Below are 26,156 nucleotides of genomic sequence, written 5' to 3'. Positions count from 1 at the left end.
GCTGCATAAGGATCCAAGCAGCACAGGTATAATGGAAGGGGTTATTAAAAACATGCTTGTCTTGTCATTTTTTAACAAGTGATGTTTTTGCATTTCTCTTTTGACGAATATCTCTTGTAGCTAGAGAAACTGCTGTATCCTCTACTAACATTACCCCAACTCCAGCAGGCGAAACAACCATGTCAGGTGGACAGGGGAGCACTGTAAGCACAGTAAGGAGAGGTAAGCAAAGTGCTGACACAGACATGGGGGGGTGGATCTATATCTCACTGACACTGCTCGAGTGTCTAATGATATGTGCTACAAACACATGACCAAAGTAGGTAAAGAAACCGCTGGGGAGAGCTGCTATGTCTGCTCACTAATCCCATATGCCATGAGTGCCTCCAGAACATTTATAACAACTGAAATACCAGAAGCAAGGGCACAATGCCTCATGTATCTATCCATGGTTACAACCCAAGGAAGATTCCAAGGGAAAATAGCTACATTGAGATGAATGTCTCAGACAACATTTCCCTATGAAGACAGTTACATTAAGACTCTCGAGATGATGAACAATTACTGGCAGTTAGACCAAGCTATACAATACATAACTGATGGCCCACAGGAAGGAGAGACAAAGACTATAACACTGAAGAAACTACCCTTCCCGAAGAGGGGGTGGAAAAATAGGAGGAGAACCAGGATGCTAGGAAAGACCACAGATGCTTGTGTATGGCCAAGTATACACAGCAAAGGGGTGGAAAAACGGAGTAGTAGAAAGCAAGGCGTGTGCCCTAGTACAAGCAGTAGCGAACACAGTCCAAGGAGAAAATGACAAGTCCCTGAAAGAATGGGATGCGAGCGCTAAATTGCTCACCTGGGTAAACAATGAAACTGGACCAATGCCCATAATACTCCTGAAGAAACCAGCATTATGTTACAGGAATGAAGGTGCCGTAAAGGTTAGAGATAACACAGAGTGTAGGTACACAGAGAAACATTCAGCGATGAAGGTCGGCAAAGCAGTATTAATGAACCACTATTGGGTCCAAGGCATACGAGAAGCTGCCACCCAAACGGGGAGGAGTTTGCTCATTGATTCACATCACTGGTAGTGCCACAGAAAGACGTAAAGATAGACAACTTCCCCAAGATGGATAACAAAAGAAAGTAGAGGTCCATGAAGGTAGGAGAAAAGGGAACAAAGAAACGGTCATTGGGAATGAGTAGAGCGAAAAGAGATAACTACTTCTCATCAGATTCAGAAGCATTACTAGACGAAGTACCACCTGAACAACAGTTATTCCACCCAACGGAAATGTTCTTTGCGTCAGTGGTTCCAGGTGTCCAGACATACACAAATGTGAAATCATTGCAGATAACCAAATGGGAGCTGATGCAAACGATAAACTACAATAAATGGCTTCAATGCGATAAAAGAAGAGCTCTAGACCTTCTCACAGCTATGGATGGAGGAGTGTGCGCCAAGATCAGCAGTTCCTGTTGCACATTCGTGCCTGCAAATGACGTAGAGAATGGCACACTGACAGAAGCAGTGACAAGATTATCTACGACGCATGCTAAGATGGAGGAGCCAGGTCTTCCAGCCAAGACCAGAGCTGGTTGTCATACTTATGGTCCTGTATGCCGTCATGGCTAGCAGATGGACTGAAAGTATTACTAGGAGCACTAATCCTGGTACTAGTGGGACTGTGTGTGGTGACGACCTGCATTATACAATGCTGCAAAACTAGTGAGCAGATAATAGGGATGAAGGTGATGGTGGATATGAGTATTGAGAAAGAAAAGGACAAGATAGTAGAAGAGAGTGATCACCTGAGGACAAGAATAAAGGACTGTCCACTGTTCCCAACTGAGATGATAAAATTCAAAGACCCAATCGACAACAAGACGCACGGGGGGATATGGGTGTGGTACAGCCCAGACAGGGAATGCAGCTATGTGACCTGGAGTTTTGATGATCATACAAATTACTATGGACACCGTGGAGGAGTAACAAAGCTATGGCTACCAAGAGCAAAGGTGACGAAGTATGGAGGATTGGTTGACAGGTCGACCAAAGGGGGACTGAAGAGAGGGTCCCAGGAATGCCCCCCCATCCCCATAAACATGACGGCCCGAAGAGTCAAGAACGCACACAGCCACTCATTATTTGGGCAGCCCCCAGGAGCCCAGTGACTAACACAGATGTACAGAGGTATTCCCTCAGACAGCTATTCCAACCTTATCCAGTAAATGTCTTTATGGATACAGCTGCCTCAACAGTGATTATAAATGCCATAATGGACAGCTTTGACTAGATGCAGAGAAACCACTGTGCTGACGTCACTAGTTACACCATGACGTAGCTGCATTAGTCATGAAGTACACTCCCAACCATACACAGCTTTACACAGACACACATTTGTTTACACGAAGAACATGCTTACACAGTTCTATAGCTAGAGGACAGATACATATATATACTGTAAAAGCTTATATCGTTTTCTCATTAGCCATGTGCAGAAACTCTGAATGCAAGGCAGCGAAGAAATACAGAGCACGTTTGCAGATGCAACTAACTCTATGGAACTACAGGAGTACATAAGGAGCCTGATAGGACCAAGTACGCCTAACCTGTAGGAAACATAGCACAACATAAGTGTATAGAAATCATATTATAAGTCTAATGAAAATAACATAAGGCCTCAAGCCACCGGACAGGGGACGAAAATGAGCAGAACCAGGCTGCACAGAGTGAACAGGCCAGAGCTCACAGCTAAGGTCAGAGATAAACAGCACATTCCAAACTTGGGACGACAAGGAGCTAGACAATGGGTATTCACCCGAGTTGGGAAGATGAACCGTTCTCAGCCGCCCATACCAGAAGCGACACACAGACAAGTTAACCATTTTCAATGAGGAGAGCACTCTCATAAGAAAAGTGGTCTTGCTAACAGATACAATGGGAACACATAGCCATTTCACATCACCTTGAAGAGGTACACAGAGGGCTGTGAACCAAACTGGGTCTCAGGCCTGAGGAGACCGTTTCCAGCCTATCAGGGGACAGAAATCCAGGGGTGAATGGCAGGGGGTAATCCTGCGACCCTGCAACAATGTAATAGATAGTTTAATGGGGAAGGGGTAGACCAGCCACCTGACATGGGAGGTCCAATAGAGTAAGATGTTTATAGGTGATCTATACTCCCAACCACTCCGAGCACCCTATTAACACTAGCGATAGGTTTTTGGGGGAGGGCCCAGGTGATGACACCATTCCGTATCAAAACCGGGTAACATGCTTGTTGAGTTTGAGAATCTGGATTTCTTTCTGAATGTCCTGTATGAGCCCTGTCGGTTTTCTGTAATAAACAACAGTTCTAACTTGTCCTTGGCTGAGTCCTCCGTTATTCTGGGGAGAGGGTTGTAGGGCCCTTGGGAGCTGATCGGGTAAGCTAGTAGCAATCCCCAAACCTCTGGCATACTGTAACGTCTCCAACAGTGCGTCCCTACTCCTGCGTTTCCCTGTGAGATCTTCATTCATGGTGTTAATACAAATCATTTGTGTGCCTGTCTTTTTCCCCCCTAGGAAGTGCCCCATCGTATCTTGCCTATTCCCGTAGGTGGTAGGTGCGCCCCCTTCTGTAGCTGAAGTAGCACCTTCAATGCAGAATTAGGGGACAAGAGACGGGCGGCAGATTTGTTGATCATTTGTTTGGGGGAGAACGACTGAATTCAATGCACCGAGCTAGAAATAAAAATGATGAAAAAAGAATTGGAGCTCATTCAGAGATGATGTAATGGCATAGAATTGGCATGGACACATTTGCTGCCATGAAGAGTGTGGAGGGGTCCTCGAAAACCTGCACCCCCTCGCTAAAGCAAGAAAAGAAATTAACAGAGAAGTCTCTAGTTTTTGCAGAGCGACAGGAATAGGAGTGCAGAGACCTGATGACATCAAGTATGGGGAGCCAGTACACTTTAGACAGAACTGCTAAAATATATGCGATAAATTGGATGGATGTGGTTGATGGGTTTCTAAAAAAGGTAAAGCTGGGGACGGAAGGGGGTTGGGGCAGCGTGGCACCATCCGGAGTGGGTCACGCTGAGTGCCGAAACAGAGTATTCAGAGCAGAGAAACAATAGAAAAAGGTTAACAATAGCTGAAGTGGATTTAAAGGTTGCAATAAGTGAACAGTAGAGGATGAAAAATAAATGGAAAAATAACAAATATACTTGGTCCAAGAGCAGGCCAGTATGAACAGGAGAAAGAAAAAAGTAGACAGAAAAGAGAAATAAGAAGGAAGAGAAGTAAAGCAACAAAACTACAGGGAAAAGGAAGATGTAAAATAAAAATGGGGAGGGGAAGAGAAAAATTAACAATGAAGAAGGGGATTTATTGTAAAGAAAAGTTAATGTTAATTATTGTAAGCGGACTTGCCTTGAATAAAGCAGCCTTGCATCTAAAGAAATAAGAAATGTCACAAAGGTTTGCTCATACAAGACACTTGGCTTAGCAGAACTGTCTTTTTGTCGGCCTCGGACATTCCTTTCAGAAGGGCTTTTGTCATGTACATGACAAGAGCTCTATGTTAATCGCATAGAGCTCTGCGATTAATTTTGTTTACTGTGGGCCCACAATAGGATTAGATGAGGCGGAAATGCGTCACGCATAGAGAGAGGTTTTAAGTGCACCTGTTAGGTATATACAGGGATGGAAGGGAATACGGGTACCAGTGAACCGTCCCTAGGGGTATTGTCAGGCAGATACGCAGGCTGACGCCATCAGAAATCACGTGTTTCAGCAGCATGCTATAGAGATTTGGTTGACCAGCAGTAAGGTACCTACTATAGTATCAGCAGATTTGCCACTCCTATGAACAAAAAAGACGGCCATCTTTAACATATATGTCTCAGGTACCATATCAGAAAAATAGCTGCAAGATTACAGCAAATATACAATTAGGAGCATTTTGGTCCATTTTATGTTTCCAGACATCCATCTATTTTACAAAGTACAATAGACTTCCTTCGTATATGTCTTATTAAAAATGTTACGATTTTTGACATTCTGTAAATATTAGAACGCTACGAATATGCAATAAAAATAATACAAATGCCAAGTCTTTTTTTTTTTTTTAAACATTCAATTCGGGGAGATATAGCCTAGCATAACAAAATGGTTACTAGACGTGCTGCTGGCTTGGTGGGGTGCTGTCCTTCTTCTATGTCAGGCGCGGGCCGCACGCCACCGGCAGCATCTGGGCGTGTGAGATAGAGCAGGGCTGCCTGCCCCTCTCCCCCTCCTCCTCTCAGCATCCTTCCGCCTGCTCCTGGAGGTGATGCGAGCATCAGAGCAGCATCATCCAGGCATGGCCTACCCCCCGCCTTAGCATCGGCAGCAGCTGGCGCCGTCGGCGGTTCTCTCCGGCGCCGAGCGCTTGTGAAGTGGTGTTTTTGTTGCGGGATTTGGATGCTGCCCGGAAACTGAGGAATGCGATTCTGCCATCATGATGGAAGGTAGGGACCAATCGCTCGCTGCACGCTACTGCCTGTGCGGGTCCTCTACGCGGTTTCACGCCGCAGGGTCGGACTGGGGCTATGGAGACGCTGGAAGGCTTCCAGACAGGCCGGCGCGGCCGGGAGAGAGTCGGTCACATGCCAGGGAGCGCATGTGAGTCACTCAGCCCGACGCCACCGGACCGGTGTTCCGGGTAGCGGCCTGTCTGCAACCCCCCCGCCCCCCGATCATGTGTCACAATCCGCAATCCGCGCTGGATCATGAAGGATGTCTCGCCAAGGGCTGTCACCTCTCAATGATCTCCAGCACTAGCAGTTCCGCCTGGCTGATTTCGGCAGGTGTATCCGTGCCGCCTGCCCTTTGAAAGGCCCTTCTACACGTGAAACGAAGGTTATCCACATGCCTTCCTTTTTTTCTGCGAGCATTATTTGAGTGGAAGCTGACAGAAGGCACCCTGGGCTCTGGCCCCATGCGTGTCTCGTTTGGGTCAGGAAAGTCCTGTGTTCTCACACAGCGACATTTATTGTCTGTGCGCCTAATCCGCCTCAGCATTGGGTGTGTTTAAATCGTACTTTATTCCAGATCGTCGCACTCCTTTAAAACAGTACACTTGTCCGGAAAACGTTAATGAATTCTAATAGGCTGTTCCTAATCCTAACTCCGCCCCCAATGTGGCTCTGCCGAGCAACCAAAACAGTGTGCAAGACCCCGCCCGCAAGCCATGGACCACTTTGATTCCGAGTCTACCACATTTGTAACGGCTATCGTTTGCGGGACGACGTGGATGTGAATTTCTTGTCTTGCTCGTATCTTGTCGAGACTTCTGAGGCCTTCACTGAATTATTTAAACTGATTTGTTTGGTTGGTTGTTTTGTTTATTTATTTAGTAATGCACACCAAACCCTCAGGTAGCAGAGAGCAACAGTTGCAGGAATATTTAAAGCTTAGTTACAAGAATATTTAAGGCTTAGTTGCATCATACAGTTATGACATTACATATATACAAGGTACAGAGTGGATAATCTAGAATACATGAAGTGAGTATATTAACAGGGTACAGGGTACTATCAACATGTAGGCCAGGAAGGTGTTCCGTAAAGGGTGGACATTTTATGAGGTGTCCTTAGTACTGAGCCAGTTCAGGAGGTTGTGTCTAAATCTAGAGTATGGCTGGAGTTCTTTTAAAGCAGAGTGTAATGCATTCCAGGCAAAAGCAGCTTTGACTGGGAAGCTAGCTCCTCCAGCTTTGGACAGTCTGAATCTTGGAATTTCTAGGCAGAGAAGATTAGAGGCTCTAGTGTGGTGGGTGGGGTTTCTTCTGGTCAGTCTGGCGGAGATATAGGGTGGCGCAAGGTTAAGTCCTTTAAAGGTAAGGGATACCATTTTAAGGGTTATTCTATTGCTGATTTTTAACTAGTGGTGGTCTCTCCTAATGTTGGAAATATGCACTCTGCATGGTATGGTCAAAGCTGCTCTTAGGGCATTGTTTTGCAGTATTTGCATTTTATTTATGATATTTTTGTAAGCGGCAGCAAATAGGGCATTGCAATAATCAAGCTTTGACGTCATTAGTGCATTGGCAAGCGCGATACAATTTTTTTTTTTTTTTGGATAGGTAGTCTGCAAGCCCTAATCAGTTTACAGGTGTAAGCTGTCGAGGAAGCCATGGAGCTCACTTGTTTTTTGAGGGATAGTGTGGAATCGAGATGAAAACCTAGTGTTTTTACCTCAGTTACTGCTTTGATAATGTTGCCATCTATGTTAAAGGCAGCGTACCTCGGGCTAAGTTTTTTTGTGAGGTTAGAGTCAGAACCCAGAATCAAAATCTCAGTTTTATCGTCATTTAGGCAGAGGCCGTGTGATGCCATCCATTCCTGGATGAGGAGGTATATTTTATTTACTAGAACTTTGTCTTCAACAAAGTTGCCCGAAAGGGGTATGAGGACCTGAGTGTCGTCAGCATAATTAGTATATGTGACACCCAGCCTGCCAAGTTGGTCAAAGAGTGGCTTAGTAAAGATGTTATACATAGTCGGTGAGACACATGAACCTTGTCGGATACCACAGGTAATTGGGTTTGGGTCTGCTGAGGCTGAGGGGGAGAACACCCTCATTGTACGGTTAGCTAGGAAGGATTGTACCCAGGCTATAGCTTCACTTGAGAAGTGGGCAGCTGACACTAGGTGTTCGCATAACACTGCATGGTGCACCAGGTCAAAGGCTGCCGATGGGTCAAGGAGGAGTAGCATAGCTGTTTTACCTTTTATCCTTCAACTCGTCAATTTGTGTCTTAAGGTCAATTAAAGCTGTTTCAGTACCGTGTTGTGGTCTGAAACCGGATTGGTGAGATCCTAGTAGTTGGTTGGCCTCCAGATAATTTGGGATTTGGACGTAGGCTACTCTATCGATAGAGGAGGAATGGGACCCTGGTGATGGGTCTGTAGTTGGTAAGGATAGCCAGATCTAGAGTCTGTTTCTTAAGAAGTGGTAGCACCCAAGACTCTTTGAGGTTTATAGGGACAGTACTCTAGTTGAAGGAGGCATTGATTAGCTTAGAGATAAAAGGTGATAGATCTCTAGCTGCATCCTTAATTATTTGTGCAGGGCAGCTATCACCCTGGCAGTTGGACGGTTTGAGAGATAATGACCTTTTCTGTTTCCAGTATGGAAATATTGGCGAACCTGAAAGGTTTACCAGTGCTCGATGTATCTGTTGGTAGGGTAGTGTGCGACTCTGTGGAGCGCAGGGATGCTTTTTTGTTCGCTATTTTAGTCTGCAGAGTCACTATTTTGTTTGATAAGGCATTTTGGATATTAGTACACTGTTTGTTTTTTGGGATATTGTCTGAGGGCGCAATAGGGTTTTCCATTTCCCAAAGTATGGTGACAAGCTCCTTGGGATTGGAGTTGGCCTTGGTGATTAATGTGTTTCTTTTGGTTTCGATTATTTCTTTTTTGCATTTGTTGGTGAGGTTAGATAGTATGGTTTTATTCCCGGCCATAGGTGAGTGCCTCCAGATAGCTTGGAGTTTCCTTTTTTGGAGCCTATGGTAAATAGCAGTTTTATTAAACCTGTTGAGTCATTCTTGTAAATCTAGACATGCGTGAGTTGGATATAAATGATGAGATTACTGTTTATCGGTATAACGGTGACTAACTTATGCATTGGAGCCTGTAAGTGTATGCTTTGAAAACTGGGTTCACAAAACGTTCAATTTCGACCAAATAATACCTTTTAAGTAGCCCGATCCATCTTACTGATGAGTATTTCCTGGAAAGTAGAGTATAGCAGACAACACTGTCATGTCTTTTGCTGTGTGCTTGCCAACACGTTTTGGGCAATTGCGTGCTTCTTCGGGACAGTTGAATATGCATACAACAGCTAAAATGCGCTTGCATGAAAGCTTATTATATACATTGCAAGGCATAAATTCGTTTTCAAAAATTGATTGGCAGATTAGATTTGTATTGATTAGCAATGTTGCGCTAATATTGTTAATGTCACCGGAAGGTATTTGTACTAAAGAAATGAAATGGGCAACAGTACAGCATTTTTGCGTACCGCTGAAATAAGACATTAGCAAGAACAGTTAGAACTGGCAAATTCATCCAGACCTGCAAGTCAGGTAACTTAGTTTACCTATTCGATCTAAGACAAATGCATTCAATCCATAGTAACGGATGACAAATTTAAATATGATTTCTGTAACATGTTGCATGTCCCTAAAAACCTGCTTTGTTTGGCACACTGCTGCCACCCAGAGGCGAGCCATGCACAGGGAAACCTTTATTTGATATTTAATGCAAACAAAGTAAATGTTAAATGTTTCAAACATCCTTTGCAAATGGTACTCGCTCTTCATAAAATCTACTCGACTATGCAAGTGGTTGAAAAGACTTTGTGAGCCGTGGATGAGTGTCTGTAAAAAGTAAAAGGTTAGCTGCATGAATGGACACAAATAAATAGATATGATAAAAAGGCTCTGAAAACAGTGGTCAGCTGTCTCCTGCAATCATAAATATAAAGGAAAGCGAGCTCTGGAAGCACTACATTGTATGGTAGTGCAATAGATCTGTAGCAGTACCAACTGGATGGGACTATTGATCACTACTTTGTGTAAACATCTAGTTAGCTTTGTGTATTCATTATGTACGAGGAAAGAAAGTAAGAGACTACGCAGAGTGGATGGCGTAGCAAGCAGAGACCTGGGCAAACTAAGTGGAATATTATAGTAGTTTGTGGTCATCTCGCTTTCAGGGTAGTTGGTATAAAGCAACAGGGTGATAAAATAGAATGTCAAGGAGTATGGGATCAGCTCATGGGTTGTGCACCAATTGCACAGATGTATGCAACCAGCACGTTACAGAACTAGATTTGCTATCAAAGGCATTTGATCGTGCGATCATGTATTTTCAGAAGTGTTCACTTGTCAATATGATGCATCTTCATCAACCAAATGTAATATAGTTGACACTGAGATTTAGATACTAAACTTGACTGTAAAACATGGAGATAATGCAGTGCTTTACAGTGTCAATACTGTACTTATGTATTTTGTAACAAGTTACATTTTTAAGAATGGAATTGCATGACTGTCTTTTACAAAAAATATAAAGTTAACATATACTGGTCTTTGCCAGACAGGATATAGTTAATAAAAGTATCATCCCGGTTGACTTCTGGTTTGCAATTCTTGCCTAGCACTCCCACACAGGCCTTCGGCCCATAAGAGTGGAGGAGATCATTACTTCTGCACTTTCTCTCCATTAGCACTTGAAGTGAAGAGAGCACCAAGGGCAAGAGACTAATGCAGGGCTAGCTGTGCTTTGATGGAACATGGCAACTTAAATAGCTAGTTTTGCTATGCAAGGGTCAATTTGATTAGCAAACTTACAGAATTGCATAGCAAATTGCTAAGCGACACTGCTTATTTTATGCCTTGCATTGGTACCCACAAATTAATTTGTGACGGAGCTCACACTAGATGCCGAATGCACCAGCCGTAATACGGCTTTCATTCAAGTGCATTTTTCGTATGGAAGGTTTGGGCATAAATTACAGAAAGATCCAGGTGATAGCAGCAGTTTCATGTCTGCTCTACATTGGGAGCAATTTGCGCAAATATGCCTCAGCGTTTTGAAAGTTTGGTGTCTTAGAACATGCGTTACAAATCAGAGGCACAGCTCAATATGAAGGCTCTGTGTCTGCTTTATTTGGAATAATGCGGAAAAAACTCTAGCTGAGGCATTTAGTAATTGTTTTTCATAATGGGGGTAAACCCATGCACCCCTTCAATCCCCCCCATCTATCCCCCCTCCCAAGCATGCCTGGGGATGAATAGGAATGCTGCATCTAGTGTTTTTACTGCCGACAAAGAGCCTCAGAACTGGAAGTTTATTGCCAAGGATTAGCATCTGAGAATCTTCCATTTTTTTTTTTTCTGTGGATCACAACACTTTTTTGTGAAGTGCTCTCCTTCCACATGCCATTCTGTTACTCGCCATGCACAGTGTGACTGCCAGTGTAAATCTGCGCCAGTCTGCTTCCTGTTATTTATTTCTTTGTGAACGTGATCCCAAGCCCTTCAGGAGGTTTCAGATCATTTTGAACTTTGTACTAGATGGTAAATATGTTTATTCAGATTGACTTAAAACTTGGGTAGTGTGCACGACTTTACACTTTTATTTCACTCTTCACGATTATGCGCTTTGTCAGATTAATTGTTAAGGCTAATGGGCACCACAGGCAGCTCAGTAATTTGAAACCATAATTTGTTGTGGTGGTCCACAATGGGAAGAAGCTGTTTTGAAGCCGCCTACTCCGTGAGTTTGATACCCTATTTGTTGGTGTACATTGGCTTCATTTCCTTAATCTTCTCACGTAATTAAGTATCAAAATGTCTTTTATTGGTAACTGGAAAACCCACAAGCTTAATCTCGATCTTTGAAAGATACAGATTCAGAGTTCTGGCTTGGAATGAAAATTGAAAAAGGGGCTCGAAAGGATGATGCTATACCGTGTTCGGTGCATTTGCAATTATGAAGCATGCTAAGTGAGGTATTTTAAAAAGGAAACTTATGACTGGCCGCAACACCGTGTTATGTATGTGCTGTAACCAATGTAAATTGTGTTGCACAAATTTACAAACCAGCTACAATATTGACTGTCACCTGTGGTTGTGGGCCAGTTTACAGTCATGTTAAATTCGGTTACGAGGATTGAGCCGCATTGTTTTTAATGTTTGGCACCTGAAACTGAAAATTTCTAGTCCAAGATTTAGAACATCTGCAGGGGGTGTTGCAGGTTTTCAGATGGCTTTTCCAGGCAGATTACCTGAGAAAATAATTTTTTTGGGGTGTTTTAGAAACGTGTGCCTGCTGCGATTATCCTGTTAAAGATGGTATTCCCATGAAGCAGCAAGTTGCACACAGTGTCAAATGAGGTTCTGAAAGAGGACAACATTTCAATTCCTGACAAGTTTTCTATATACATCTTTTTTGTAAATTGTGCTGTAACTCAGAAAACTAATAAGAAACATTGGTTGTTTAATACAGCATAGCACGCGTGTTGGCATCTTTCATGTATTCCCTTATACCATAACCCAATTTATAGCAGCTTTACCCACTGTGATCACGTTTTAGAAGACTGAATTTTTTTGTAATTTTTTTTATTGTAGTTTTATTTAATACAAAAAAAACATTTTACACATTTAAGATTTCCGACACTTCACATTCCTTGTTCAATCTCTTATATTCAATTATCATCAGTCTTTATCTAGACATTTCTGAGTGTTCTTTCCTTTATTAATTTTATGATTTCCATGTTTCATTCCTACTAAGTGGTCATTTCTGTTGTTCTCTCTTGATCTTTCATCAATTTGTCTAGTAGGTTTATTCCTGCACATACAAATCGTGAATTTCTTCCTTGTTGGAAAACACACCACCAATCCTCATTTGACTTGGTCGTAAATTGTTCTACATACCTGTTTAGGAATCGAGCCTTACAGTTTCCATATCTCCCTGAGTTTTTCAAAACCTGCATTGCCGGTGGTTCACACCTCATTGTCCTCTTGTGTGAGGTACTCGTTTGTCGGATAAATGTCTAACCTTATTTTCAGCATCCTCTCCAGATTTTACTGGGGAATTTCATCAAGTATTGCAACATTGTCGGTTTTCCTATGTTCATTTGCTGCATTTTTTTGCGTTTATAGTCTCGCTTTGTTGCTCCTGTGTTTATCCAATCTTCCCTTTTTATTTTTTCTTTACTTCCCCTGGATTCGCTATTAGATCTTTTATTGATGAGTCCAGTTGTTCTAGCTCTCGACTCCATTTTTCCTTCCAACTGTTTAATTAGACAGCATTTTGTTGTTAGGATTTTATATCCAATCACTGGCTCGGTCAGTGTGATTTTCCTTAATAGGGCAACGGACTTACAATCCATACACTCAGTAATAAGATGGAAGCCTAGCTCTGCTCTTAAAGCGGCTACAGGGAGACATCTTGGTAATTTTCGAATTGGTTTCCAGAACCTACTTTCTAGCTTTGTCCATATCTTCCATGACAAGTTGAGGCCTGCTTCTCCTCCATATGTGATAATAGGTATTACTTTTTGGATATAGAAAGACCGCAGTGGGATTAAGGAGAATTTCCTGAATCGTCCATTCAATATTGCTCCTTGTGATCATAACGTATTTACATTTAGACCAAGCTCTTTTACCCAGTTTTGTTCAGCAATTCACATTTTAAAGTTTATACCCAAGTAATGGATCTCTTTTACCATTTCCAGTTTTTCTTCCCCAATTTTCCACCTGAATGTTTTCACACTCGCTCTATGGCTTCCACCAATTGTCATAATTAGATTTATTAATGTTTGACCAAGTTGTTTGTCTGCATATAGACTTGAAGTGTTTTCAGTAGGTGCTGTATACCAATCTGCCTCTTATCTACCAGGACCAGATCGTCAGGATATCACTGATATTTCGTTGTTAATTTTCGGAGGATAGTGTTTTGTTTTTCTCATTGCGTCCAGTAGATCTGCAATATATAGATTAGAGTGTCGCTGCAAGTGGGCAACCTTGCATGACTCCTCTTTTGGTGGTTATCGCTGCCGTTCAGCCTCCTTCGTCGTTAATTCTTACTCTCGTAGTTGTATTCTCATGGAGGGCTTTGATAGGTTGCAGGATCTGATTTATAAGCACTATAAATATCACTGAAAGCTAGAGCAGTCAAACAGCTTCCCGTTGCTCTGTACCAGACCACGTACATTTTATTCTTTTACACATGTTTGATTTTTTTTTTTGATATCCTAAAGTTACATACAATTTAAACAGTATGGTTATGGGCTTGTCAATTACGTTCCCAGTACGGTTACGTTTCAGCTATTGACTGGCCACATAGTCGGTCATGCTGTGTTCCTAGACTTAAACGATTGGAATCGGCAATGAGCTGAAAGTTTATCGCAAACAATTATCTGGTTTTATTTTCTAAGATAAAATAATTGTGATAATGTCATGTGCAAAAGGAGTAAAACAAAGCTTCAGCATCTTGTTGGGGGGAGGGGGGGGGGGGGAACCCTGTAGTAAATTAATAGTGTGCTTGACGGGCAATATCAGGAAAAGAGAAATACATATTTTACAATTTTGTATAATTATCAATATTTCAATGCTAAGCAAAATGAATTAAATCAAAGTGTACTTTGCTGTTGCTTTTGACAGTCTGCAGCTGCCTTTTGTGGACGGTATATCAGGCCTCTGAAATCCCTACAGTCTATTGTACACAGAATGTTGACATTTTTTTCGTATACCTCTTCTAAACCCTCACCTCTACCATCTCACAAGCAGTTGAATTCTACTTGGCTACACAAAAATGAACAGCCCGACCAGCACACCAAAAGGTAGGACAATGGACTACATCCTGTTACTCACACAGACATGCTGGCCTGCACCATGTCATCCATCATCAAATCTTTTTCTTCTCGGGAGATTTTTTGTTTCAAGTTCTTGAAATATTCCTTACCACCCCATGCTAAAGAAAGCCTCTATAAACCCAAATGAACCAAGCAACTGCAGCCTAAGAGCTGGCCTTCCCAATGTGATCAAAACAATAGAGAAGACCTCTCGGCCACAGTACTATCTCGAAACACTCACTCCTAGAACATTGGCGCTCCGGTTTCTGACATCTCCATGGCATAGATTTGTTTTTCATGATCTCAATCGGGGATGCCTGTTAAAACCTGTCGCCGTTGTTAGCCTTTTCATCCATATCCTATTGGATCCTTCCGTTGCTCTTGACCCGATGGACGATAACATCCAGACTTCTTAATACATCTGAATGGTGTGGTTTGAATTCAGATATTCAACACTAACGTTATAGAAAGTCATAATTCTATTAAAGACAGAGGCAAAGGATTATGCTTCTCTAAAACTTTACTTCTCGAGCAGCAAAATAAATGCACAATACATATATACATCAGTCTTAAACTACAAATCCCTTGGAGTTTGAGTCTTTTGTAGTCCATATGTTATTGGTGCTTTAAAACATTACGTGACCTCATTAACCAATCCATATACTTGAGTCCCAATAATTATACAATTTGTTTAATTAGGAAAGATTGAGAATATGTTATGATAATGTTTGAATATGTAATAATTGGAGTTTAGTGATTTTAACCTATGAACATTTTGGTTTGAGAAATCATTGGAATTTTAAACAAACAAATTGCCTGAACTGTTATGATATACATGTATTGTTTTTTCTTTTAATGTTAATAATATGCTGAAGATTTGTTGAATAGCCAAATTGCAATAAAGAGTACCAATAACACTGTAATCTCCTTGAACAAATCTGTTCTTTCGCTGGTCGTCATCTTCAACCTTTGTCCCCCAACCGGTAGACACCAACTGAAACGCATCTTTTAACCATCGATTCGGGTCCTTGTCGGCTTGCCGTCTGCATTGGAACCTACAAAATATGACCCCAAGTCTTGATCCACTAGGGGTGGGTAATTGTACACCATTAAATACAATATTGTAAAACCTCATTACACACAGTATTCTATACATTTACGATTGTTGGGGTGGGATAATCCTTCGCCTCTGTGTCTTTTAATAGAATTATGACTTTCTATAACGTTGGTGTTGAAAATCTGATTTCTCTGTCAAGACCGAAGGCTCGGATTATGCTTGTTCAAAACTTGCCTACCACCAAAGTTGCCATGCTTTAATTTTCTGTGGAGTAAAAACTCTTGAATGTCGATTCATTTGACCAATTTGCTGTCTTCATAATATCCTCCAGCTTAACCCCTACGTTGTATGCTTTAGAGGCCATTGCCACCCTCCCTGAGTGCGCACCAAATCTTTCCACATCAAAACCCGCCTGTTACATCACCCATCTCACCTGGGTTGCCCGGATTACTGTTTCAAATGGTTTATGCAACACTATGAGCCACTGTTATTCCTGCAGGATGTAGGTCTCTTAAATTCTCCTAAGCCGTCATAGATTGGACTGGACAAAGCTTAGACTGGTTAGGGAAATCGTCATAGGACACTGTCCTCAAGCCCATCTTTGTTCTTTTCGTGATATTGAAAGTCCTCCCCGCTGGTGATATCAACTTCCTGTTAATCTCCAACACTCTCACATCAGATACCCTCCCACACGATATGAGACATAAGAAGGTTGTCAGTTTGGCAGAAAGAGCTTTCCTGGATAGTTCGGTGTTGTCAGGCCATTCTGTAAACCACCTCAACACCCTAGCGACATCCCATAGGGGAAAGTATTTCGCCATGCGCGGTTTCACCAGTTTTATGCCTCTCAGTAATCTACATATCAAAGGGTGTTCCCCTACAGCTATCCCTTCGACACGCGGGTGCCTGCTGAACTTGCTGTATTGTTGGTCCTGTATACCTTCCCTTGTGTGGTCAACTGTGCAAGGAAGTTTGCTACGTGCACCACATCTGTTCTAGAGGAATGCACCTTCCTCTCCATACACCAGCTATTCCACTTTGTGCATGCTGGCCTATATGCCTTCCTTGTCCCGGGAGCCCAGGACTCCTCAATAATGCATGCAGCCTCTCCTGATAGACCCGGCCTAGCCCAGGATCCCTGGAAATTGACCACAACATCAGGTTGAGGCTGCCCATCTGTACCAAACCGTGAATGCTTCCCGTGTGTCCTCGCACAATTGTCTCTATTCTCAGGACTGCTATTGGATTGTTGGAAGCCGTTTCCAACAGACCGTGGAACCATGCTTGTACCTTCCAATCTGCTGTTGCCAACACCAATGAAGCCTTCTGTCTCTTGCTTGAGCCAAAGTCCACTATCATCGCGAATGGCGGGAATGCATATTCTTTGTCTGGGCCCCAAGACTGGAGAAACGCATCCGTCGCTTCCTCTTCTGGATCCGGTCACCAACTGAAGAATGGAGGGAACTGGTTGTTTAACCTCGAAGCAAACAGATCTGTTCGACACAGGCCCCATCTCGTAATACATCCACATCCAGCTTCCAATCGCTGGTATCCCTTTGGTATCTGGAGTTACAGCCTGCAACTTCTTTCTGCAGAGCCGGTAGATATTCTGCTGTCACAGAAATGTTTCTCTGTAGGCATAAATGCCCTTCCAACTCTACTAGTTTATTGGATCTCGTTCTGCCCAGTCGGTTGATGTTTCTGACTGCGGAAACGTTGTCCATTTTGAGGAGTACACAACATTGTACTCTCTCTTGGGTTCAACATCTCACTGCGAAAGACCCCGCTAGCAACTCTAGGCAGTTGATATGTAGGTCGAGTTCTCAACTTGACCATCTGCCTCCCGTCGTCTGATCTCCACAATGTGCTCCCCATCGGCTGGCATTGAACTCTATTGCCAGGTCTGGGGATGAGCCAAATAAAGCTCTCCATTCCAGGCCTCCATATGCGGGAACCACCACTCCAATTCCACTCTCAATTCATGCGATATCAGAACTCTTAGTTCGTATGAAAGGCCATTTCTGAGATGCTGTAGCTTCAACCTCTGCAGCGCTCTGTAATTGAGCGGACCTGGGAAAATAGTCTGTATCCATGTATCTATAAAGCCAATCTCCCCACCAGCCTGGCCAGTTCCCGAAGGGTTATATATTTTGCCATTTTGGCTCTGATCTATTTTTTTTTTTTTTTTTTGATGGGGTTCACCTTGCCCAATGGTAAACTGAGTGTTCCTTGTCTCGTGTCTAACACGAACCCCAGACATTCTGTGACTTGTTCTGGCTACAGCTGGGATTTCTCCCAATGCACTAGGAAGCCCAGTTGCTGAAGCAGGTCGATTGTAACTGTCACCTGATCTCATAGCAGCTCTTTGTGGCACATTATACATCTATCGTCCAGCTAAATGATCAACCGAATGCCCTACTCACTACCGGCTTAACCAGTTTGGTAAAGCACCAGGGCGCTGACGCCAGACCGAAAGGCAGACATGTGAATTCCCATGTCTGGCCTTTCCAGAGCAATCTCAAGAACTTCCGGTGCTGTGTCGTAATGGGTACCATTAAATGGGCATCTCTGAGATCTCTCCTGGCCAGCCAATCCTTGTTTTGTAATATGTCTTTTTTTTTTCATTTATTTTTTTAAAATTTCTGTTGGCAGAGGCAGATGACATACACACACATATACAGAGACAATCTGGATATTTTAACAAGAGTTCAGTGACACATATGAATAGTGAGAAGTAATAACATGGAGATCGCAGCACTATAGAGCATCAAGTAACAAAGCACGCAGTAGCAATAATTACAGTGAATTATCCATAGAGGAGCCAGCATCAAGGCCATTCAGGTAACTATTAAAGGCAGTCCAAATGTTTTTAGGCCGGGACCGTGCTAATGTATTCCTCCTCGCAGTTCCGAGACCAGGTCAACGGGTTCAGCCATTTCCGGAAGGTAGGAGGGGCAGAGCGTTTCCAGTCCGGTAAGATATATTTTTTGGCAATTACACAGCACACATTTAAGAATTTAGCAGCCCCTCTGGCTTCTTCATCCCCCTGCCACCCCAAGCCCCAAACAGTACACCCAGCGGGTCAGGCTCGATGACAGTATCACAGATTTCAGACAAAGTTTTCAGGATTTCCTCCCAGAATGGGTGTCATGATGCCTACCCCCGGAGCACCAGGCCAGGCCCAGCGGCCCCTTATAGGGGCTCTTTGGACTCTGCCCTGGCGCCGTTGGCGCCAGGCTCATGTTGGACATCAGTCCTGGCACCATAGGTGCCAGGCTCATAAAGGAAGGTGTTTTGTGCACTTACCTGATGCAGACCATGCTGCAAGATTCAGGCCTCCCTGAGACCTGAAAGGGACTATTTTTTTCATTGGGACTATTTTGCCACTCGGGCGTGGCCAGGGAAGGATACTTACCTGGAACTACTTTGGGGGCTATTTAAGCCACGCCCAGACAGTAGCTCACGCTTCGCGTTGTTCTGCATCCAAGCAGCTGAACGCTCACCGTGTCTGCTCCTGCATCGGGTCTCCAGCCACGCCCGCCTCGATCCTGGAACACCTGTAAGGAAAGAAGAGAAGAGAAAGGTGAAAACCAAGAATTTTATCAAACTTCTTATCTGCATCCGGAACCTTCACGCCAGCGTTCCTGAGAAAAGACTTTCATTTAAAAGCACCGCGTTGCTCGCTGCAGCGCCGCGCTTCACTCGCCTGTCCTCGGGAGTTCTTCTGGCTCCACCGCGACTGTCTGCACCGGTCGCCACATCTCTGTGCCTAGGGGAGAGAAGAAGAGACAAAAGGTGAGCAGAAGGAACATATGAGGAAAGCCTAATTTTCCGCCATAACACTTACCGGTCTTCTGTTGGTGGACCATTCCTCATTTCGTGTCGGCGCCGCTTCGTTGACAGGTACCGCACCCCGGCCCCTATGGGGAAAGGACAAAAGACATTACTGGGGGAATATAAAGACATTAAGAGGGATCGCCCCCATCGCTAACTCGCCTGAATTTACTATCGGCAATTCGATCCCTCAACGCATCGCCTTCATTCTGCACCTGAAATAAAGGACAGATAACAGGTTAGGAAAGCAACAGAAAAGGAGGCTCAACACTTGAACTTTTGTAATCTTCATACTTACGACGTTCCGCTCGGAAAAGTCAAGTGGAATTTGCCAGCGCCATTCTGAAAACCAGTGAAGTAACTGGACAAACACGCGCCCCTGCACCAGAAGCAGGATGGAGAGTTCATCCTTTCAAACCATAAGGTGAGCTTCAACCGGGGATTTCGGAGGAAGTTAGAGAAGAACGAAGGGGGGAAGGGGGGGAGCAAGCACACTATTCTGCAGACTGTTAATCTCCTTTCTCATCTGCAGAAGGATATTCCTACTGGCCAGACAAGCAAGATTTGAGGGTCCTGTTCAGTCTGTGTTCCGAGTTCTGCGCATCACGTTCGAAGAGGCCACAGCAACCCAGACTAGACCAGCGCCTCCGTGGGATTCAGGTGAGCGTTACAATGGGGTTAGCCGTGGGCAGTCCTAGAACATGTGTAAGTGGCCTGCATCTACCGCGCCACAACGAGGACATAGCTGTGGGTCGGAGCGGGTGAACTTGGAGAGCCTGCGTGGGGTGTAGTAGAGCCTGTTCAACAGTTTATACTGTATGGTGCGGTATCGGAAATTCAGGGAGACCCTATTAGTGTGAGAGCACATTTTCCCCCACAGCTGGTCCGTGAGTTCTACCTCCTTGTAATACATCTCTTAAGAGGTGGATGCCCTCCATTTTTAAGTGTCTGTATACTATGAAGCGTTTCATTCTCTTAGGTTGATAACCAGCCCCAGTTTGTGTTTGCCCTTCACTAGAAACGTATTGCTTATGAATCCGTCTTCCGAATTTGACGTTTGAATAATGGCAGCTTTTTTGTTCAAGCCCTCTGAACTGTGTCCACCAACTGCTGGTCTTCGCTGAACGATATAGGTATCGGTAGTCTTGTTTGAAACGGTTGGTGATAGACATCTAAATGAAACCCTTGGACCGAGCCCTGGGTATCAATTTCCAGCTTTTTTTGCGCTGTGCTATTCTCCTGCCTACTGCAGGTATGTCTTCGCCTGTCGCATGCCAGTGCTGCACAGTGCTTGCTCTCACCTGTGTTGTGCTGTTCACGTTTGCCGTGATGCTAGCCCCTTCCCCTTGAGGGGAGGAACGAGTTTGGTTTTTGGTCATCTTGCTCTTTTATAGTAACTCCTTTCGCTGTAGGACCTGTTTGTTATAAAGCGAGCGGCCCCTACCAATGCCAGCCTGCCCAAAAACCTGTCTGCCAAAGACCCTTTTGAAAGATGCCTGCACCTTATCTAATGCAGCATAGGCATTGACGTATCTTGTTAATTCTTTGCTGAAAGCGTCACCGAATAGCTTGCCTTTGGCTGCCGCTTCCGATGGTCATTAGTTTGCTTAAATTCAGGTCTATCTTTACCACGATGGACCACCTTCTTCCTGCAGTGATCGCACTGTTGGCGTTACCCAACGGGCAGATGGCTGTCTGGGCCCATCCCGTCAGCACATCATGGTCCATATTGTCCCCTTTCTCTTTAGCCGACGCCGCCATTTGGAGGATTTTTGTAAGTTGTCCTGCAATGTCAACATTTTTATCTTGGCATGAATGGCAAGATCTGTCCATGTTTCCTCAGGTCTTTAGCATATCTGCTCATGATGGTGAGCCTTGTCTCATCCTATCTCTTGTGTGTTGGCAATCCCTTCAGGTAAATGATGTCTGGGGCACTCCGCTCTAAGTTTGTTTCAGACTTCTTTGGCCAGTGGTGTTCTCGGCCTCTTCTTGATGTACCCCGCTTTTTTAGTTGGCGGCTCCCATTCTGAAGACCGTGGGTGAATGAGGGAGTCTGTGTCAAAGACAACCCCCGTCCTCAATCTGATTATCTGTGATCTTCCTTATCTTGGGAGCTTTCCTGTGTTTCTCCTCGCTGGAGGATGATCTGGTTTCTACTTCTTCCTCGCTGCACCGTTTTTGTCAGCTTTGTCCTCCAGCTCAATCGAGCTGTCTGAGAAATTTTCTTTTTCCCTCAACCTCACTGCCTTTCTCTTGCCGCCTTTTTATCTTCTGGGGCGGTCTGGGTATTGTGTACCCTCCGGGCTTTTTTTCTTCCTTTCTACCCCATTTCTGTCTCCAGGGTTCACTTGCTCCTCTGTTCTCGTCCATACCTCGGAGAATTTTAGCCAGTCCACCATGAGGGAGAGATGCTGGGATCCATGACCCATGCTAGCACCCAGAGCCTTCTGAATGACCTGGCCATACTGGAATGCAGCCTTTTTTTTAACTTTGTTTATTTTAAATCAAGGCAGGATGACAATTACAAGCATTATAAGCAGTGATTATTTAGGCATGTTGATCCCCAGTCCTTTATCCCCCCCCCCCTGAGTTTCCTCCCTCCCTCCTCCCTTTAGTCCCTCTGTCCCTTAGGCATTGTAGGCGGAATCTTCCCCCCTGGGCTGTCCAGTTTGCACCTCAGCGTCTATGTATCTTCCTCAGGGATCTCTTGATTTTTCAGGATCCAGCAGGCCCTGATAGGTTTATAGGTCAGGGCGGGGAAGCTCTGGTCGAATTCCAGCACTGGGGCCCAGGTATTCTGGAAACGATGGAGAGTTCCCGCTTGTGCTGCGGTCACCTTCTCCGCTACCAGAATGTCCCAAAGTTTGGTCCACCATTGGGCTATGTGAGGGCCTTCTGGGGTTTTCCAAGCTCGGGCCACCACCGTTTTCCCTGCTAGTAGGCAGTGAGTTAGTAGTTTCGATCTGGTCCCGGAGCGCGGGTAGATCCCGGGGATTGGAGCTCCCAGCAAAACTGGTTCTGGTTCCAGGGGAATCGTTGTTCCGGTAATTTGTGTGATGGACCCCAGGCATGATTTCCAGAATTGTTGGACCTTTGGGCAAGCCCACCACATGTGGAAGAAGGAGCCTGGGGGGCCGCATCCTCTCCAACAAGAATGATCCACCTGGGGGTTCATATGGTGAAGTCGGAGGGGCGGGGTAGTACCACCGCAGGGTGATCTTGTATGCACATTCCCTATTGGTAATGCAGGTGGACGAGGTGTGTGTTCTGGTCCATATGTCCACCCAGGTTTGATCCTCTATTGGGTGACCGAAGTCCGCCTCCCATTGGGCCATGCAGCGGGTCTTTGTGGTCAGGAAGTCACTTAGGAAGCGCCTGTATAGAGTGGATACTCTGGCGCAGGTTGGAAGATCTCCCAGAGTGAGTTCTAGGGCAGTAGGAGGGCGTGTCGCTGCTTGCAGAGTTTGGGGGTGTGAGCACTAGTGGCGTGATTGAATGTAGGTGAATCTATCCCTTTCCTGGAGTTGGAATTTCTCCTTGCATTGGGCGAATGTGAGATTTCCCCCCCCCCCCATATACAGCTGGTCTATGGTCTCCAGCCCGCCCTTTATCCAGTTACGAAAATTGTGAGGATTCGTTCCTGGTGCGAACGTTGGATTATGGAAGACCGGGGAGCCTGGGCTCAGTCCTCTTGGCACTCCCTTTCGTTTTAGCGCCCAGTCCCAGGAGCTAAGGGTGTGTTTGGTTGATAGCAGGAGATCTCCCCATTGAGTCCTGAGGAGGGGCGGAATGTGTGGTAGAAATCGCAAGGGTAGGGGCACTTGTGATTGTTCCAACTCTACCCATCTAGGGCGGTTTGTCGTATTTTGCCATGCTTGGACCTGTGCCAATTGAGCTGCCACTCTGTAGGCCTGCAAGTCTGGGACCCCCAATCCTCCCAGTTTGGAACTCCCCAGCATAGTTCTGAGGGGGATTCTCGCTTTCTTACCTTTCCAGATAAAGTTCAGCATTTTTCTCTGGATCCCTCGAAGAGTTGGTGTGGGGATCGCTACTGGTAGTGAGGCACAAGCGTATAGGAACCTCGGAAGGAGGTTCATCTTGCATGCAGTGATGCGCCCGAGCAGTGAGATTTCTTGGGTCTCCCAGCGTTTCAAGTCGCCTTCCAGTTCTCTAAAGAGTTGGGGGAAGTTTGCTTTGTATGTGTCTCTTGGGTCAGCCGTGATGTGGACCCCTAGGTAGGGGATGGCTCTTTTTTCCCATGTTATCGGGCACATCTTAGTCAGTGGTTCCCGTTCTGCTGGGGTGAGGCCGATGCCCAGGGCGGATGATTTATCGAAGTTTATGGTGAGGCCTGAGACCTCACCGTAGCTGGCGATTTCTCGTATCGCGTGTTTTAGAGATGAGTGGGCCTCCGAGATCGTGAGCAGAATGTCGTCCGCGTATAGGGCGATTTTGTGATGCGTGGGGCCACTTTGTATGCCCTTGATTTGGTCGTTTCGCCTGATCTTTTGTGCAAAGGGCTCCATGGTGAGTGCGAAAAGCAAGGGCGACAGTGGACAGCCTTGCCTGGTTCCGCATGATAGGAGGATTGGGGCCGAGCTGTGTCCGTTGATTCTCCGGCTAGTTTTAGGGCTATTATAGTTGGCTAGAACCATCGTTTGGAAAGTTGACCCGAAGCCTAAGGCCCTTAGGGTGTGTCTCATGAATGTCCAATCCACCCTATCAAATGCTTTAGCTGCGTCGATAGCCACTAAACTAGTTTTTGGGAGTTCCTGGAGGCAAGGTCCACCAGGTTCAGGGTTCTCCGGATGTTGTCACCTGCTGTCCGGTGTAGGATGAAGCCTGCCTGGTCGAGGTGGATGATCTTCGGCAAGATGCGATTTAAGCGGGTTGCTAGAATTTTGGAGTATATGTTTGCATCAATGTTTGAAATTGCGATCGGTCTGTAGGACGTTAAGCTTCTTGGATCTTTTCCAGGTTTGGGCAGGAGGATGGTGGTTGATTCCTGCATCAATGGGGTCACTGCTCCCGTTTTAAGTGATTTGATGGCTTCCTCAACTTCCTCCCCTGTAATGAGCTCCTCCAGTTTGTCTCTCGCTGTGTCGGAGAGACGGGGCACTGTTGCCTGCTGCAGGTATTCCTTCTGTTGTGATAAGTTTCGTGGGGTTGCCTTCATGATTTGGGTCAAATAATCTATTGCGAGTCGTTGCTTTTCGGGCTCTGAGTATAGGGTGACCCCATTGGGATCACGCAGACCAGTGATCGTGTTGACACGTCTCCGATTGGCTAGCTTGGCCACCAGGAACTTGTTCGCCTTGTTACCCTTCGCGTAATGACTGTTTTTGGCCTCCGCCATTAGTTGGGCGGTTTGTTCCGCATAGTGGGCTTCCAGTTTTTTCCTTGCTGTACGAATGATCCATTGCGTTTTGGGGGACCAGCCTTTCTCCTTGTGGAGTGCCTCGGCCTCTCTTAGTTCGTTCTCTAGAGCCGTCCGGGTCTGACGCCTGTCTCGCTGGTAGGCCGCCCCTTGGGCAATTAGGGAGCCCCTGATTACTGCCTTCATGGTGTCCCAGTCGTTCGCTAACGAGGTGTCCGAGGCTGGATTTTCGTTAAAGAAATGTCTTATTCCTGTTGCGATCTTGTCTCTGGTAGCCATGTCGTTGAGGATCGGGTCGTACAATGTCCATTTACGTGGGTTATTGAAGTTGGGATTCTGAACCCAGAGTTCCAAGAGCACTGGGGCGTGGTCGGATATCGCTCTTGTGCCGATGGAGACTTCTTTGACTGAGGGGAAAGTTTGCGGGGAGATCAGGAACAGGTTGATCCTTGAAAAGGTGCGATGGACGAATGAGTAAAAAGAGAAGTCTTTTTCGTCAGGGTGGAACACCCGCCATGAGTCTATCTCCAGGGTCCTGAAGAGTCGGAGGAGGCTAAGTGCTTGGGTGAAGTCGCTTGGAGTTGGGGGGTGTGACCGGTCTTTGGTGGGGTCGGGAACCCCATTGAAGTCCCCACCGACTATTGTTTGGCCCTCCACAAAGTTAGCGAGAGATGTGCCCAAGGAGTCATAGAAGTGTGATTGTCCAGTGTTAAGGGCGTACACCAAGACGAGAGTATATAGATCTCCCATTACGAGGCATTTGACTGCTGTAAATCAGACTTCTGGGCAGATTTTCGTTTCCAGAATCTGTGGGTTCAAGTCTTTCCTGAAGAGGATCGCCGTACCTCCTTTTTTGTTTGTGCCAGAGGCAAAGAATTGGAGCGGGAATAACCGGGAACGAAGCCGGGACACATCTACCGGCAGCAAGTGAGTCTCTTGGAGCATGGCTATCGCTGCGTCTTCGTCCCGGAGTTTCAGTAGAATTGCCTTTCGCTTGTTAGGGGAGTTCAGGCCATTAACATTCAGGGAGAGGACCCGAAGCGTCTGGAGGTCCGCTAAAATCTCACTCTCCTTTCCTTGGGTTAGGGGGGGTCGTGGGGCGGTGATTCAACTGCTATGTCTATTGGGGAATCCCTTGAGATCATCCTGCACTTGAGGTTTTAACGCGGAACCCCAACGGGGGGCCGCAACTTTAACTGGAGGGTAGACCGACATTGTAAGTACGGGCGTACCCTTGGCCAACAGGGCCAACTGTCACATCACGTATTGTGTACTGTGGGTTTCCAAGGAACAAAGGTTGGAAAGTATCCTTGGAGTGGGTATGAACCATGGGTATGGCCCGTCGCCACCGCCTTCAAGGTTCCTTAATTCGAGACAAAGGTGGCGGGTCCTAATTTAGGTAAGGACACTTAGGTCCGGGTTAAATTGCTGACAAAACCTGGGACCGCAGAAGCGTCCTCGTTCATCTCTTTCT

At 45.3% G+C, this 26,156-nt stretch overlaps 1 protein-coding gene across 11 annotated transcripts in view; it reads left to right on the top strand.

Annotated features, from left to right (window-relative positions):
* The first annotated feature begins 5,264 nt into the window (after positions 1-5,264).
* The window catches only part of SGIP1 (SH3GL interacting endocytic adaptor 1), a 1,655,639-nt gene continuing 1,634,747 nt past the window's right edge, over positions 5,265-26,156 (top strand). For all 11 annotated transcript variants that reach the window (XM_069641969.1, XM_069641968.1, XM_069641966.1 and 8 more), the window contains exon 1: positions 5,265-5,508. In XM_069641969.1, coding sequence (XP_069498070.1) covers positions 5,499-5,508 — 10 coding nt within the window. In that variant the 5' untranslated portion in view covers positions 5,265-5,498. The remainder of the gene's footprint in view (positions 5,509-26,156) is intronic.

This window comes from Ambystoma mexicanum, chromosome 1q, assembly GCF_040938575.1.
Source record: "Ambystoma mexicanum isolate Mex_15411 chromosome 1q, UKY_AmexF1_1, whole genome shotgun sequence".
NCBI lineage: Eukaryota > Metazoa > Chordata > Amphibia > Caudata > Ambystomatidae > Ambystoma > Ambystoma mexicanum.
The sequence above is the reverse complement of the archived record's forward strand: the minus strand, read 5'-3'. Positions and strand labels throughout refer to the sequence as shown.